The sequence below is a fragment of the Neomonachus schauinslandi genome, chromosome 1 (assembly GCF_002201575.2).
Source record: "Neomonachus schauinslandi chromosome 1, ASM220157v2, whole genome shotgun sequence".
In the NCBI taxonomy this organism is placed as follows: Eukaryota; Metazoa; Chordata; class Mammalia; order Carnivora; family Phocidae; genus Neomonachus; species Neomonachus schauinslandi.
In genome coordinates, this window is record NC_058403.1 from 160,386,577 (window position 1) to 160,400,080 (window position 13,504).

The 13,504-nt window shown below is 45.3% G+C and overlaps 1 protein-coding gene across 3 annotated transcripts in view; it reads left to right on the forward strand.

Annotated features, from left to right (window-relative positions):
• Positions 1-13,504, forward strand: part of NR2C2 (nuclear receptor subfamily 2 group C member 2) — a 39,731-nt gene that overhangs the window by 10,669 nt on the left and 15,558 nt on the right. For all 3 annotated transcript variants that reach the window (XM_021694895.2, XM_044916294.1, XM_044916296.1), the window contains 4 exons: positions 6,947-7,147; positions 9,109-9,211; positions 11,649-11,828; positions 12,774-12,921. In XM_021694895.2, the coding sequence (XP_021550570.1) occupies positions 6,947-7,147; positions 9,109-9,211; positions 11,649-11,828; positions 12,774-12,921 (632 nt within the window). The remainder of the gene's footprint in view (positions 1-6,946; positions 7,148-9,108; positions 9,212-11,648; positions 11,829-12,773; positions 12,922-13,504) is intronic.

The following is a 13,504-nucleotide window of genomic DNA, read 5'->3' on the forward strand; positions in this document are numbered from 1 at the left end:
TCTGTAAAGGGCCAAAAAGCTGTTCTCTTGGGTTTTTATGAAGGCTTTATTACATAGGCATGATTGATTAAGTAACTGACCACTGGCTGATTCAACCTCCAGCCCCTCCCCCAAACCCCAACCCCCCCGGGGTGGGGGGTGGTACTGAAAGTTCCAACCTTTTAATCACATGGTTGATCCTTCTGGCAACCAGCCCCTGCCATTGGGAGGGGTCCCAAAAGTCACCTTCATTAATAACAAGACACTCGTTTCACTTTTTTGGCTCTAAAGCATTTTTAGGAGCTGTGGGTGAAGATCGAATATATCTGAAAAATATATTTTTGTCATCTGAATGACCAATTATATTTTTCTTATAAATCATATTGCAGGCTGTAACCTTCACAAGTGTGTATTATTCCCTTACTGCCCACCCCTTTCTCTAAGATAGAAAGGTCTGAGAGGCCTGGAGTTGAAGAAATGCCCTTTCCCCAGGTGGGATAGGACTCAAGTAAAGTGTTTTCCCCTGGGGAATAGGCCTGTGTTTATTTTACAGAAGAAACCCTTGAGTTTATTTTACAAAAATTCTTCCCCTACCTCTACCAGAGCCACCAGGGAATCTTTCTCATCTCTTCACCTTGAGAACCAAGTGGAATTCCTAGGTCTAAAATCCCTGACCCTCCCAAGACTGTGGCCCCCAGGAGTTTCTTACTCCCATCCTAGTCTGTGCTAAGTCTCCAGCAGTTCTTTGTAATTACCTTTTAAATATTCCTCCAGGTTGGCTTCTGCTCCACCTAAGCAGATCTCAGACTTAGTGAATCCACCTCTCCAGATTTGGGGACGGATTTGCCCTGCACACTCAAGTTCTCTGATAAGTCCAAGGAAGGTCATTGATTTTCAGTTTATCTTGCTTTTTCTTGTTGTAAAGATGAAATGGCGACTTCTAAGCTCTTTACATTGAAGTTGAAACCAGAAATATACTTTGAGCTCCACACTCATCTATCTGGTATTTTACTTGACATATCTATTTAGGCATCTCATATTTGACAGGCCAAAAACAGACTTCTGAATTCCTACCAACCCTCGCTCCCTCCACCATGCCATTCATTGTTCAGGCTAGAAACCCGAGAGTCATTCCTGGCTCTTCGTTCTCCAGTCCTCACATCTGTACCCACTTGCATGTGCTGTCGCTTCTCCTTCCAGCATACATCCTGCAGTGATCCTCTGCTCTCCAGACCCACAGCCCCCATCTTCAGCTCCCACCTGGGCTCCTCCAGGGACATCTGAACAGTTTCTCAGTTTCCACTTTTTTTTGTTCTATATTTTTTCCATCCAACATCCAGGAATATCTGTTTAAAATGCAAAGTCCAGGGCGCCTGGGTGGCTCAGATGGTTAAGCGTCTGCCTTCGGCTCAGGTCATGATCCTGGAGTCCTGGGATCGAGTCCCGCATCAGGCTCCCTGCTCCGCGGGGAGTCTGCTTCTCCTCCCTCTGACCCTCCTCCCTCTCCTGCTCTCTGTCTCTTGTTCTCTCTCTCTCAAATAAAAAAATAAAATCTTTAAAAAAAAAATAAAATAAAATGCAAAGTCCATCATTCCTTCACTTCAAGTCTTGACTGTATTTAGAAAACACTGTTTTGTGTTATTCAGGGAGGAAAGCTTTGTCAAATATTTTATCTACGTAAACGTTCTAGGGATTGAGTTAGTGAGGCTGAATGGAGAATATATTTGTTTGATCTTTGCCTGTGAGCAGCACTAACTACTCATGAGTTAAAATTTATATTTGAGTAAAAGATTCATGTACCTTTTTGCATAGGTCAAAAAAAATTTTAACAGATTTTCTTTGCCTTTACTTTTAATTATCTCTTCTATTGTCCTTTGTTATGCTTTAATATACCGACTTATAATAATCTGACAAATTTTATATATATATATTTAAAAATATATGTGTTTGTATAGGATAGTATATAAGATAGATATAAAATAGCATAAGAAACCTGAAGACCCTGATTTAGGAGGGCAAAACCCCTGAGCGGCTCCTGTTGTACTTGGAATGAAATCCTGACTTCCACTAGGGCCAGCCCACCTCCCTCGCTAGGTTCCTGGGCCACTCTTCATTGTCCATAGGCCTGATGTCAGTTCTAAGAGTTCCTTCCTCTTAGGGCTTTCCATATGCCAGAACATTTCCCATTGCTTGGAACACACTTTTCCCTAAACCTTTATCTGACTCCCTTCTTAGCCTTGAATCCTGAGTTAAATGCCACCTTGACACAGAAGCCTTCCTTGACCTCTCTTGACCTCTCTTTCTAAAAAGTTAAGTGCCTGTGTTACTCTCTCCTACTCTAGCCAGATCTTTTCCCTCATAACATTTATCATAAATTGTTCATTGGCTGTTCTGTTTACTTGTCTTTTGCCACTTTTCCACTAAACTTAGAAGCTTCACAAGAGCTCCTGCCATCTCCATCATGCCTGTAATCTAGCAAAGTGCCCGGCATAGAGTAGACCCTTTGTAAGCATTTGAGGAATGAATGAGTGAGTGAGTGAGCCGAAGTCGGAGGGAGAGATTCAATGAGATGAAAGGAGTAAAAAAAGGCTTCTGAATGAGGAGACAAGTATGTGAGAGCTTAGAGCAGGAAATATTTTTAGCAAGGTCCTTTTATATTCTGGGGCTCGTACCAACTGCCTTCAGATGTAATAATTCCTTTTTAAAGGTATGTAAACAGGGTCTCAGAAAGCACATATAACTGTTCCACAGCGACCCAGTTGGGAAGCAGCAGAATGAGCATTCCATTCGCAGCTCTAGCTGCAAAGCCCTATTTCAGGATCACAAACCTGTGTTTACAGGACCAGCTGGCAGTGAAGAAGGTGGACAGGGTGGGAATTAGGGCCAAACAGAGTGCCCGTGCCCCATCCAAAGGAGCAACCACACACAGCCAGTTGATAACCACAGGGGAACTTGGGGGCAAGGATGGGGACAGCTTGTCAAAAGAACTGTAAATCTGATTTTTATGGTAAATACTCTATCCTCAGGTAGTGCCAACCAGTTTTTTAAATTTTAAACTCTGGGAGGTCAAGCAAAAGTTATCCAGTGGCTGTTTTTTTGCCTTCAGGCTGTCCATTTGCAGACTTTTCTTTACAGCATGAATGATGAGCCCAGCTTGGCTGGAACAGAGAGTGGGTAACATGGAGGAGAATGGCAGTAAGTCAGATCTTTGAGGTCCTTTTGGGGTAGAAGTAGAGAGGGTCTTGGGCCAGTAGAGTATGTAGTCATCTCTGCTATAATGTGACATATGTGTTCTAAAAATTCCCATACTGTGCAAAATTCTACAGTGGAAACCACAGGGCTTATGGGGGTATGTGGGGTTAGTGGCATAATATTCAGAAATTGTTGGTGACATATTAAAAAGCAGGTATGAATTTGATTTGATTTAAATTGTGGTTTTACATACATTAAATGGTTAAGAAATACATAATGACAACCATAAATATGGCACTTTTCCTTGAAAGAGACCTGAAGCTTGCTTGTGGAGGGGATGTGGGAGGATTGTAGCTCCTGAGTTGCTGTGAGTGGGGTGATCTGAAATCAGGGAAAGCTGTAACACCACATGCACTGAGCTGGCTATTCCCACTCCGCTCACTTCACCTGGGGGTCATTCTCTGTGTGTGTACTGTTTCTCAGGAGAAGTCATGCATAAACACAAGATTTATATTATGCACAGAATAGTCCCTAATATATCAGTCACACTGGAACAAATGTACCTTTTCAAAACAAGAGTTGTAGCAGTACTAACCATGTAGCCAGCCTTGGAAGGCCTTAAGAGTCACAGAGGGGCACTTGGGTGGCTCAGTCAGTTAAACGTCCAATTTTTAGCTCGGGTCATGATCTCAGGGTCGTGGGATCAAGCCCTGTGTTGGGCTCTGTGCTGAACATGGAGCCTGCTTAAGATTCTCTCTCTCCCTCTCCTTCTGCCCCTCCTCCCTGCTCACTCTCTCTCTTAAAAAAAAAAATCACAAAGAAAACAAGACATTCCTCCTTAGGTTCTTCCCCTCCCCCCATTTGTTACTGTTTGCAAGCAGAGAGTATGAACATTTGTTCCAAGTGAAGAGATTAAATAAAGTTTGCCTCTTATGTTCGTTTCCTAGGGCTGCCATAACAAATTACCACAAACTTGGTGCCTTAAAACAACAGAAATTTATTTTCTCGCAATTCTGGAGCCCAGAAGCCCAAATTCAGGTATTTGCTAGGGGCATGCTCTCTCTAAGATTCTAGGGAAGTATCCCTCTGTGCCTTCCTCGTCTGGTAGTGACCGGAAATCCTCAGTGTTCCTTGCCTGCAACTGCAGCACTCCAGTCTCTGCCTCTATCATCACAGGCCTGCTAGTAAGGACACCAGTCACTGGATTTGGGGCCCACCCTCTTCCATTATGGACTCAACTTGATCACACTTGCAAAGGTCCTGTTTCCAAATAAGGTCGCATTCACAGGCCCTGGGGGGGTCATGATTCTACCAACAGCACCTTTTCACCACCCCTCCTCGGGAGATTTAATAAGTCTGGATACATCCTCAATTTGATGTTTCCTTGGTGTCATTAAACAGGTATCTGCCTGCTGATATTTGTCAGCAAGGCCTTTGTTTGCCTGAGGGTCATCCTGGGGTTTTGTGAGCCTGAATCTTTAGGAGAAGAAAGAAAAGAATAGTCTGAGCTTTGGGCTATGTTACATAGAGCCACCAAGAGCAGCTGGACCCAGTTACTCCGACCTCCCACCCCTGCCCCAGCCCCATACCTGCCATGTCTTGACCAAGAGGCCTGGGGAATAGCATCAAAGGTGGTGACATGCCAGTGACTGTGTGTACTCAGGCGCAGAGTTTTACCTCTGAACACGTGGAGGACTTCGACTAGCCTTGCCTTGGTTATAGCTGGTGATTGGAGATCCCTCTCAATCACATGACTGTTTCATTTGTTAACAGGGAAGGTAATTTAGGAAGTAGATAAGTTTTGATAGACATGAAAAGGAAGTCAGACATTTTACTCCCAGATCTCAAGGTTATAAGGGCCTTCCAAAGGCCAGTTTTTTACCTTTTAACTAAGGTAGGAGTCCCTTCTGTGGCAGCTGAGAGAAGTGTGTGTCTGCAGTCTTTCAGTTCAGCATTGGGTAGGAAAGTGTAAGAGAATTCTTCTTATAAAGTTTTCTGTCTCATGTTGTACTTTTCCAGGGGACTCTGAGTGTGTATGCCACAGGTTGTAACAATGAAAGGTACTTCTTTCGTTCTCTACATCTATTCTTCAGCCTTCAAGATCTTTTGACCTTGATCAGTTGCAAATGATGCTATGCTGGGATTCATGCGCCACCATCAGCTAAGGATTTGTTCATGCATCTTCTGTTCCCAGTCTGCTCTTTCTGGTCTTGAATTTGCTGTGCCCTCATCCTGTAAAATACTTTGCCACATACTTGCATGACTTCCTCTCTTGCTTCATTCAGGTCTTTGCTCAACATCACCTCCATCAGAGAGATCTTTCTTTCTAAAGCAGCCCCTCTGCCTCCTTCCCCTTGACATGCTTTGTCCATTTACTCTGCTTTTATTCTTTATGACACCTACCATGACCGATACTCTACAGTATCAGTGTTCATGGTCTGTTTTCCCCATATAAGGTTAACTCCACGAGGTAGGAACTCTGTTGTGTTCATGTCCCTATCCCTAGTACAAAGAACAGAGCTTGACATATAGTGGACACTCCGTAAACATAATGAAGTGATTGGATCTTTGTCGTCTTTTTTTTTTAACTAACCAGCATTGTCTGATTTTCCATATTGGATAGTTGGCAAAGCTGTTGTGCTAGATTCTTTGTGAGTTTGCTGTCTGAACTTCGGAATGCTGTGTCACAAGTCAGCATCCGTCAAGATGTAGCACGGATGCCAGACCTGCCCATAAATATGGTAGAGGGAAGGGAGTTCCAGCTAGAGATGTAGTACCTCTCCCCTTATCCAAGGCCCAGCCACAACAGCCCCCAGAATCCTATTTGCTGTGAGGGCCTGCTGGTGCCCCAGGGAGAAGGTGGGCAGTGTTCCAAAGCTGGGCCCTCGGCCTCGAGGAAGGCAGGACAGGGAGTAGAACAGCTTCAGAGAATTTCAGGAGCAGGAATGACAAGTCCCTCTTGCTGTAGCAACTATTTCAATTGTAACTGATGCAGTTAGGCAGGGATTCTGGAAAGAGGCGGACTCCGACAGCTGGCCTACTGAATGGTGAACGGTGGGAGCCTCTGGAGGAGTCAGGGTCAGGACTTCTCTGGACTTTATTATGCCTAGGACAAGGCTTTTTTTTTTTTTTTTTAAGTTAAACTTATCATCTACTATTATTATCTCCATTTCATAGAAGAAAGGACTTTTTCCAATTTTATTGAGATATAATTGACACACAGCAGTGTATAAGTCCAAGGTGTACAGCTTTTAATGACTTCACTTACATATATTATGAAATGATGGCCACTGTAAGTTTAGTTAACATCCATCATCTCATATAGATACAAAAGAAAAAGAAAAAATGGCTTATTCTTTGTGATGAGAACTCTTAGGATCTACCTTCTTAACAACTTTCAGATGCACCATACAGCAGAGTTAGCTACAGTCACCATGCCATACATCATATCCCAGTACTTTTTTTATCTTAAAACTGGAAGTTTGTATCTTTTGACCACCTTCATCTAGTACCCCACCACCGCCCCAAAGGACATTTTAATTAAAATAGTAGGAATGATACCATCCTAAAATAAAATTAGCTCCATGAACATTGGTTTCTGAAAAGCTCACGGTTGTGTTTTATTTTTCTCATTTCACCATGCACTGGTGAAACTGCATCTTGGACCAGCATTGACTCCAGGACGGCACTGGGCAATCACCACTTTGAGCACCACCTGCAAGTACACGAGTTGCATGATACTCCGTGAGAGCAGCCTCCATGTTGTGTCTTGTAGATTGTAACAGACCAGCAGACAGGACAGAAGATCCAGATAGTCACCGCAGTGGACGCCTCCGGATCCCCCAAGCAGCAGTTCATCCTGACCAGCCCAGATGGAGCTGGAACTGGGAAGGTGATCCTGGCTTCCCCGGAGACATCCAGTGCCAAGCAGCTCATATTCACCACCTCGGACAACCTTGTCCCTGGCAGGATCCAGGTAAGGCTGTTGACAGGCATTCCTTTCAGCACTTCTGCTACCAAATTGGTTTGTGACTCTTCCTCTGCCTTGAAGGCCAGATCCATCTCTAGAAGGTCCTTCGAGGACCTACAAGTATGGCAGGTTGCTGCTTTGGCTAAAGTAAAAAACCAGCAAGTGAGCGGCAAGGCCCAGGAGGCAGTCAGCTGCAGTGCTCAGATGCGATGGAAGTTGAGCCAGGACAGTCAGTGGCCCACAGGAGACTGGCATGAGCAAGCTGGTACTAAGGCCACTGGAGAATTGTTCTAACTAACCTAAGGCTGCACGGTGGCAGTTCTTGGCCCTGATATTTTAGGGGCCCCACCTAGGGCTGTCCACAGCCAGATGAGGACTGACTTGTTCCTAAATCTCACTTCATCTTCTCCAGATCGTCAGGCCTGGTCCCAGCTCTTCATTCTGTCCTTACCTGCTCCTGTGAACTGCTGCCTCTGGGTCTCTCCTCTCCCTGCAGCCCTGGCAACCATCCTCCTCCTTTCTGTCTTTACGACTTTGGCCATTCTAGGGACTTCACATAAGTGGAACCCTACAATATTTTTTCTTTTGCATTTGGTTCATTTCACTGAGCATAATGTCCTCAAGGTTCATCCATGTTGTAGCCTGTGTCAGAATTTCATTCCTTTTTAAGGCTGAAGAATATTCCACTGTATGTATAGACCACACTTTACTTATATAGTCATCTGTTGTTGGATGTTTGGGGTGCTTCTTCCTTCTGGCTCTTGTGAATAATGCTGCTAAGAATCCATGTGTTTTGAGTGGGGAGGAACTTTCTACTATGGAGAAAAATAAGGAAAAGAAAGGATGTTTTTTCTTCTGATAGGACTGGGTTCAGAGCACAAGTGATGTTCAGCTTTCAGAACTGCACTTTTGAGACTCCTCATAGTGCAGTTAGTAAATACTGCCTCCTTTCCCAGAGTACATTCTGACCAACTGAAATTAAAATTCCTCCCTGCTTTTTTATGTTGTTCATGAGAAGGTGGCTGTGGATTTTGTTGCATGTTTTATAAGAGGTCATTCTACATAGCAATCTCTATATATATTCCCACCATACAGAAATAATTGTAAGGGTTATTGTTGATACATTATTTAATAACAGCTATTTTTCACTTTCTCATATTGGTGTCAGTTACAGTATTCTTCCGGATGAGTAACACTGTCACCTAGAAAGTCACCTGCAAGTGAAGGAGAAATAACAGGTTTCAGAGGTCGCCTGTTCTAGTCCTTCTACTCCCAGCTGCCTCAAGGAGAGACCTAGTTATTTAATTAATAAAGCTTGATTCTGGGGCACCTGGGTGGCTCAGTAGGTTAAGTGTCTGCCTTCGGCTCAGGTCATGATCCCAAGGTCCTGGGATCAAGCGCCACATAGGGCTACCTGCTGAGCAGGGAGCCTGCTTCTCCCTCTGCCCCTCCCCCCTGCTCATGCTTTTGCTTGCTCTCTCTCTCTCTCAAATGAATAAATAAAATCTTGGGGAAAAGAAAAAAAAAAAAGCTTGATTCTTTCTCTGCCAAATATGCCTCTCAGCATACATTCCAAGCTGTTTCATGGGAATAGAGAAGGAGCCAGAAAGACCTGCAGTATGTTCATGTTGGAGCATCTGCATGTGATTCTCCACATGGCCCCCCCATCCTGGGCGATTTGCTAGCCAGATAGGAGAGTGAGTAAAAACCAGTGCCTGACCTTGGACAAACCGCACCACCACCACCCCCCCCCCCCACCGCCACTACCATCACTGCTGAAGGGGCGCTGTCTAGGTGAGCAACAGGGCCATTCTGGATATCAGAGTAAGTTGTCAGGTGGGATTTTCCCAGTTCTGCCCAGGGTTTTCCTGCTTAGAAACCAAGATTAGGAATTTATAGTTAAACATTAGTTTGTTTAACGATCTGGTTTTTAACCAGCACTTTGCTTGTTTCCTGATTCTTCTTAGATCGTCACGGACTCTGCTTCTGTGGAGCGCTTGCTGGGTAAGGCCGACGTCCAGCGGCCGCAAGTGGTAGAGTACTGCGTGGTCTGTGGCGACAAAGCCTCCGGTAAGTAACCCTAGGTTATAGGCGCACATCATGGTCCAACATCATGAACCAAATGGGGGTTGGAGGATTATTGGAAAGAGAACATTTTCTGTTTGTTTGTAGGTTTCAAAACATGAACTCCATTTTTCTGAGTGGGGTAGTGATATAAATAAGCAAACCAGTTTGTCAGATTATTAGAATCAAAAGGAGGAGTCAAGATACTGTTTCTGTGACTTATAAATCTTGGTTATGTGTCAAATATTTACATACTACCAAGAAAGCAATCATTTCTTTAATCTAGGTAGTATTAGCACAGTGCTTTGCTGTTTCACAAGATGTGTTATCTATTTCTTCTTCATCCTTACTCTGTCTGCCATCCCCTCACTATAAACGAGTATGGTAACTACTGTAATGGAGGAGGAGGGAGCATGAGATTCTAGCTGGAGCCGTAGGGTCAGGCAAGGTACCCCAGTAGCAGTCACATTCTATGAAGCTTGGAGGTTGAGGGTGTGTGTGTGTGTGTGTTGGGTAAAGCAGGAGGGCATTCTGGCTGGTGGAGCCAGGGCCCAGTGAATTTACTGTCCACACCCATGGTGTCTTTGGGGAAGAGCTCCTGGACTTCTGTGGTTAGGATGTGGGTGAAAGGAAACTGGAGAAGATGTCTGGTCCAAAAGTTCAGACTTTAGCCTGCTAATGCCGGGAAGCCGTAGAAGGTGAGGCAGGCAGGAAGGATGGAGGAATATTTAGTATATGTGCCACTGAAATGAGCACAGGATAGAGAAGGATTTAATAAGGTATTCTTCCAGCTGTGCTACGGGCACAGGCCTGAGTTTTGTGACTGGTTCCACTCTACTCTGTAGTCACAGAATTCCCAGGAACTTTGGACACTTTGTGGTCCTAGTTAAGCAAAAAAAAGGTTGGACCAAGCATCTTAGGAAGACAGCCCAAACATCCACAGAGGTCAGAAGCTCCAGCGCCCTCCTAGCTCATGGTACCGTTTGCTGTGCCAGGGTGCGCTGCCTCTGTTCCCACTCCTTATCTTGAACAAGGCAAAACCTAGCCCATCCCATCCTTTTTCTGAAGCCAGTGCTGTCTGTGTCCTCATCGTCCTTTTGTATAGACTGCTCTGGCATTTGTTACATTCTCCTACAATTGATTCTTACAGGCCTGTCTTCCACACCAGAAGGGGCTCTTTTTGTTAGAGCAAGAACCATGTCTGGCCCCTCCATCTCTGTATCTTCTTGCTCAGCCAGGAGAGGCACTCTGCAAACTTTTAAATGAATGAAGCATGGACATAACAAAGAGGCCACAGAGTCTGCTTGGCTTCCCCATTTGTCAGTTGCCTTCTGGGCTTAAAGGAATGGCCTAGTCATAGGCTTGCAGTGCCACAGTCTCCAGATATCAGAGGTCACTCTAAGGGCTAGAGAGGCTAAGGAAATACACCGCAAGGAAGGAAAAATGACGTCTACACAGCAATTTTAGTACTACTCTTCAAGGCACAAAATTGAGACCCTCCAAGTACACACTTGGGGAATGGCTCTGCATGCTCGAGCTCAGGAGAGTGGGATGCTCAGTAGCTGCCATCAGCGATGATCCTATGAAATGTTTCTTCTCAGCAATGTAGCTATGGTATTGAGTTACAGAAGATCAAACCAGGAGAGCGTGTCCATGGTCTGTGCCAGCTGGGAGCAAAGGAGGTGTGATGCATGTGGAAGTGCTTGGTGTATTTGGAAGGGTAAACTGAGATGGGCGGCTCTTTTTAATGTCATCGGTCATTAGAAGTTAGAGACACCAAAGTAAACAAGATTAGAAAAAAAGAACTGTATGTAATAAATGTACTTCTAGAACTGTGTTTCCAGAAGAGTCTGAATACCTAATCCAGGTGAGCCACACAGCATGCACCCTTCCTTCACCTTGGGCCTACATAAGCACAGCCCCTGCGCTTCCCCCAGGGTAGCTGTAGGGCCCAGGGCGTGATCACACCGAGGGAGTACAGGGAGGAGTAGGTCCCTTGTGCTCAAGCAGCCCATGCATGCTTCTGCTGCGTGCCACCGTCGGCAGGACAGGAGTGCCGAGTGGCTTCACAGCCCAGCTCTGGAGCCAGGAGCAGGTGTGCACAGTGGGCGGGATGGCTCAGCCGTCCTCCGTGAGCTGCTGCTGCATGTTAGGTCCTTTGTGTGCTAAAAGCATTAAGGTCACGCCATATACCAGCTGTCATGTAACCTGTCTGAGCTTCTGTTTTTCTATCATGACATCACAGGGCTACTTTAAAGACTACAGGAAAATTAGGCGAAGAACCTCAGTGCCGTGCTTCATGCTCAGGCTCGTGGTTGTGCCGTGGCTGCCGGCACCGGACACTGTGCACCAGTTACTTTGATAGCCTTACCTTAGACACAGGGCCTGTGAGGGATCAGCTCTTCTCTTGGTGATCTGTTTCACACACACTTTCCCCTTTTAGGCCGGCACTATGGGGCTGTCAGTTGTGAAGGTTGCAAAGGTTTCTTCAAAAGGAGTGTAAGGAAAAATCTGACCTACAGTTGCCGGAGCAACCAAGACTGTATCATCAATAAACACCACCGGAACCGCTGTCAGTTTTGCCGGCTGAAAAAATGCTTAGAGATGGGCATGAAGATGGAGTGTGAGTAACTGTACACGAACAAGCCACTTGAGTTAGCAGGTTGGGAGAAAGTGAGAGTTCTCTACCTGGCTTTAAAATACTCTAAGAGGAAAATATCCACCCAGGCTTCCTTTTGTTTCCATTCTGGGGCAGCCAGGGGATCCAGCGCCCTTGCTGCTGTGATTGGTCATTTCCCCATGGTGTGTGTGGAAACCTCTTCCAGTTAACTTGGCACGCAGCACAGCGCAGTGGGGTGAACACAGGCTTTGGGGTATCAAACCCCAGCCCTGCCACTTCGGAGCTGTGAGGCCTGGGGAAGACATGGCACCTCTCTCAGCCACAGGTTCCTTGTCTAAATAGGACCCCTTAGCTTTCTTACATATTGGATCTGGGGTTCATCCTTTCTTTCTTTTAAAAAGACCTTTATTTCCTTCAGTTGTTTCTGGCCCGTATACGTCTCTCAGACCAGATTGCTGAAGGGAGAGACTGCTAGTGTTACAGAAAACTGACACCCCATTAAACAGTTTGCAGAAGCCATGCAGGCTTGAGTTGGACATTAGAAAAGTTCTCTATGACACATGCGTTGGACAAGCTCTCTGTTAAGGGCCCACTTGAAGATGGGTGTTTCTCTTCCTGGAGAGTGCCTTTTGTGAGCAGCAAAAAGTGAAAACCCAGAAAGCTCAGTGTGGGCCCCCCACAAGGCCATGCAAATGCCATGCTGAAGTTTCTTAGCAGGCAGTGAGCTTGAACTCTTTAGACTTAGCATGGCATTGTTTGGCTTTGAGCTTTTCTTTGCTTTGGCTGAAAAGTCCCCTGAAAATTGAGCTGGATGTGCCTAGCACTGGAGCTTATCATCCCTATAGTAGCAGGCTTACTAAGGAAGATCCCTAACTTTACTACAAAGGATGTAGTTTTTAATGACTTGACTCCTTCGTCTAAACCTGAATATTTACGTTGTGATTTAAGCTGTGCAGAGTGAACGGAAGCCCTTTGATGTGCAACGGGAGAAACCAAGCAATTGTGCTGCTTCAACTGAGAAAATCTATATCCGGAAGGACCTGAGAAGTCCTCTGATAGCCACTCCCACGTTTGTGGCAGATAAAGACGGAGCAAGGTCAGTCCCTGTTTTGACAAAGGGCAACACTACCATCAGCCTTTGAGCTGATTAGAGGAGGCGTGGATATTCCTTGGAGGGAGCTTATGTGGCTCCTTCCCCGCTGCCACAGCCTTCAGCCTTGTCTTGCCTCGTCCCACCCTTTTCGGAGCTGCTTCAGTCACGCCTGTGGACAGACCCGAGGATGGCTGATTTAAGATGGGGTTTTTCTCCTGCCTCGGGGTTATGTCCTATAGTTATTCATACACTGCTCTGCAATTCAAGATGGGGTTTTTCTGCAGTATAGACAAAAGGCCTAAGTCCCCGGGTAGTCCCAAATAGTTAACACAAGTTAACTTATGTCTTTTTTTCCCCATGTGATCTATCAAACTTCATTTAAAAGGAACAGAAAGGGAAAACAAGAAATCCAAACTGTATCCTAGTGAGAACTAGAGTTGAGAATTCCTTGGTGATATTCTGAAGATCAAGTTAACTTTATTTAACAAAGCGGCCACAGTCTGAGGTCTGCATGGAAGCCAAAGGGATGTGTATCTGTGTGGCATCCTATCTCAGGCTGTAGGCCCAGCTTTGTGCTCATCTCATT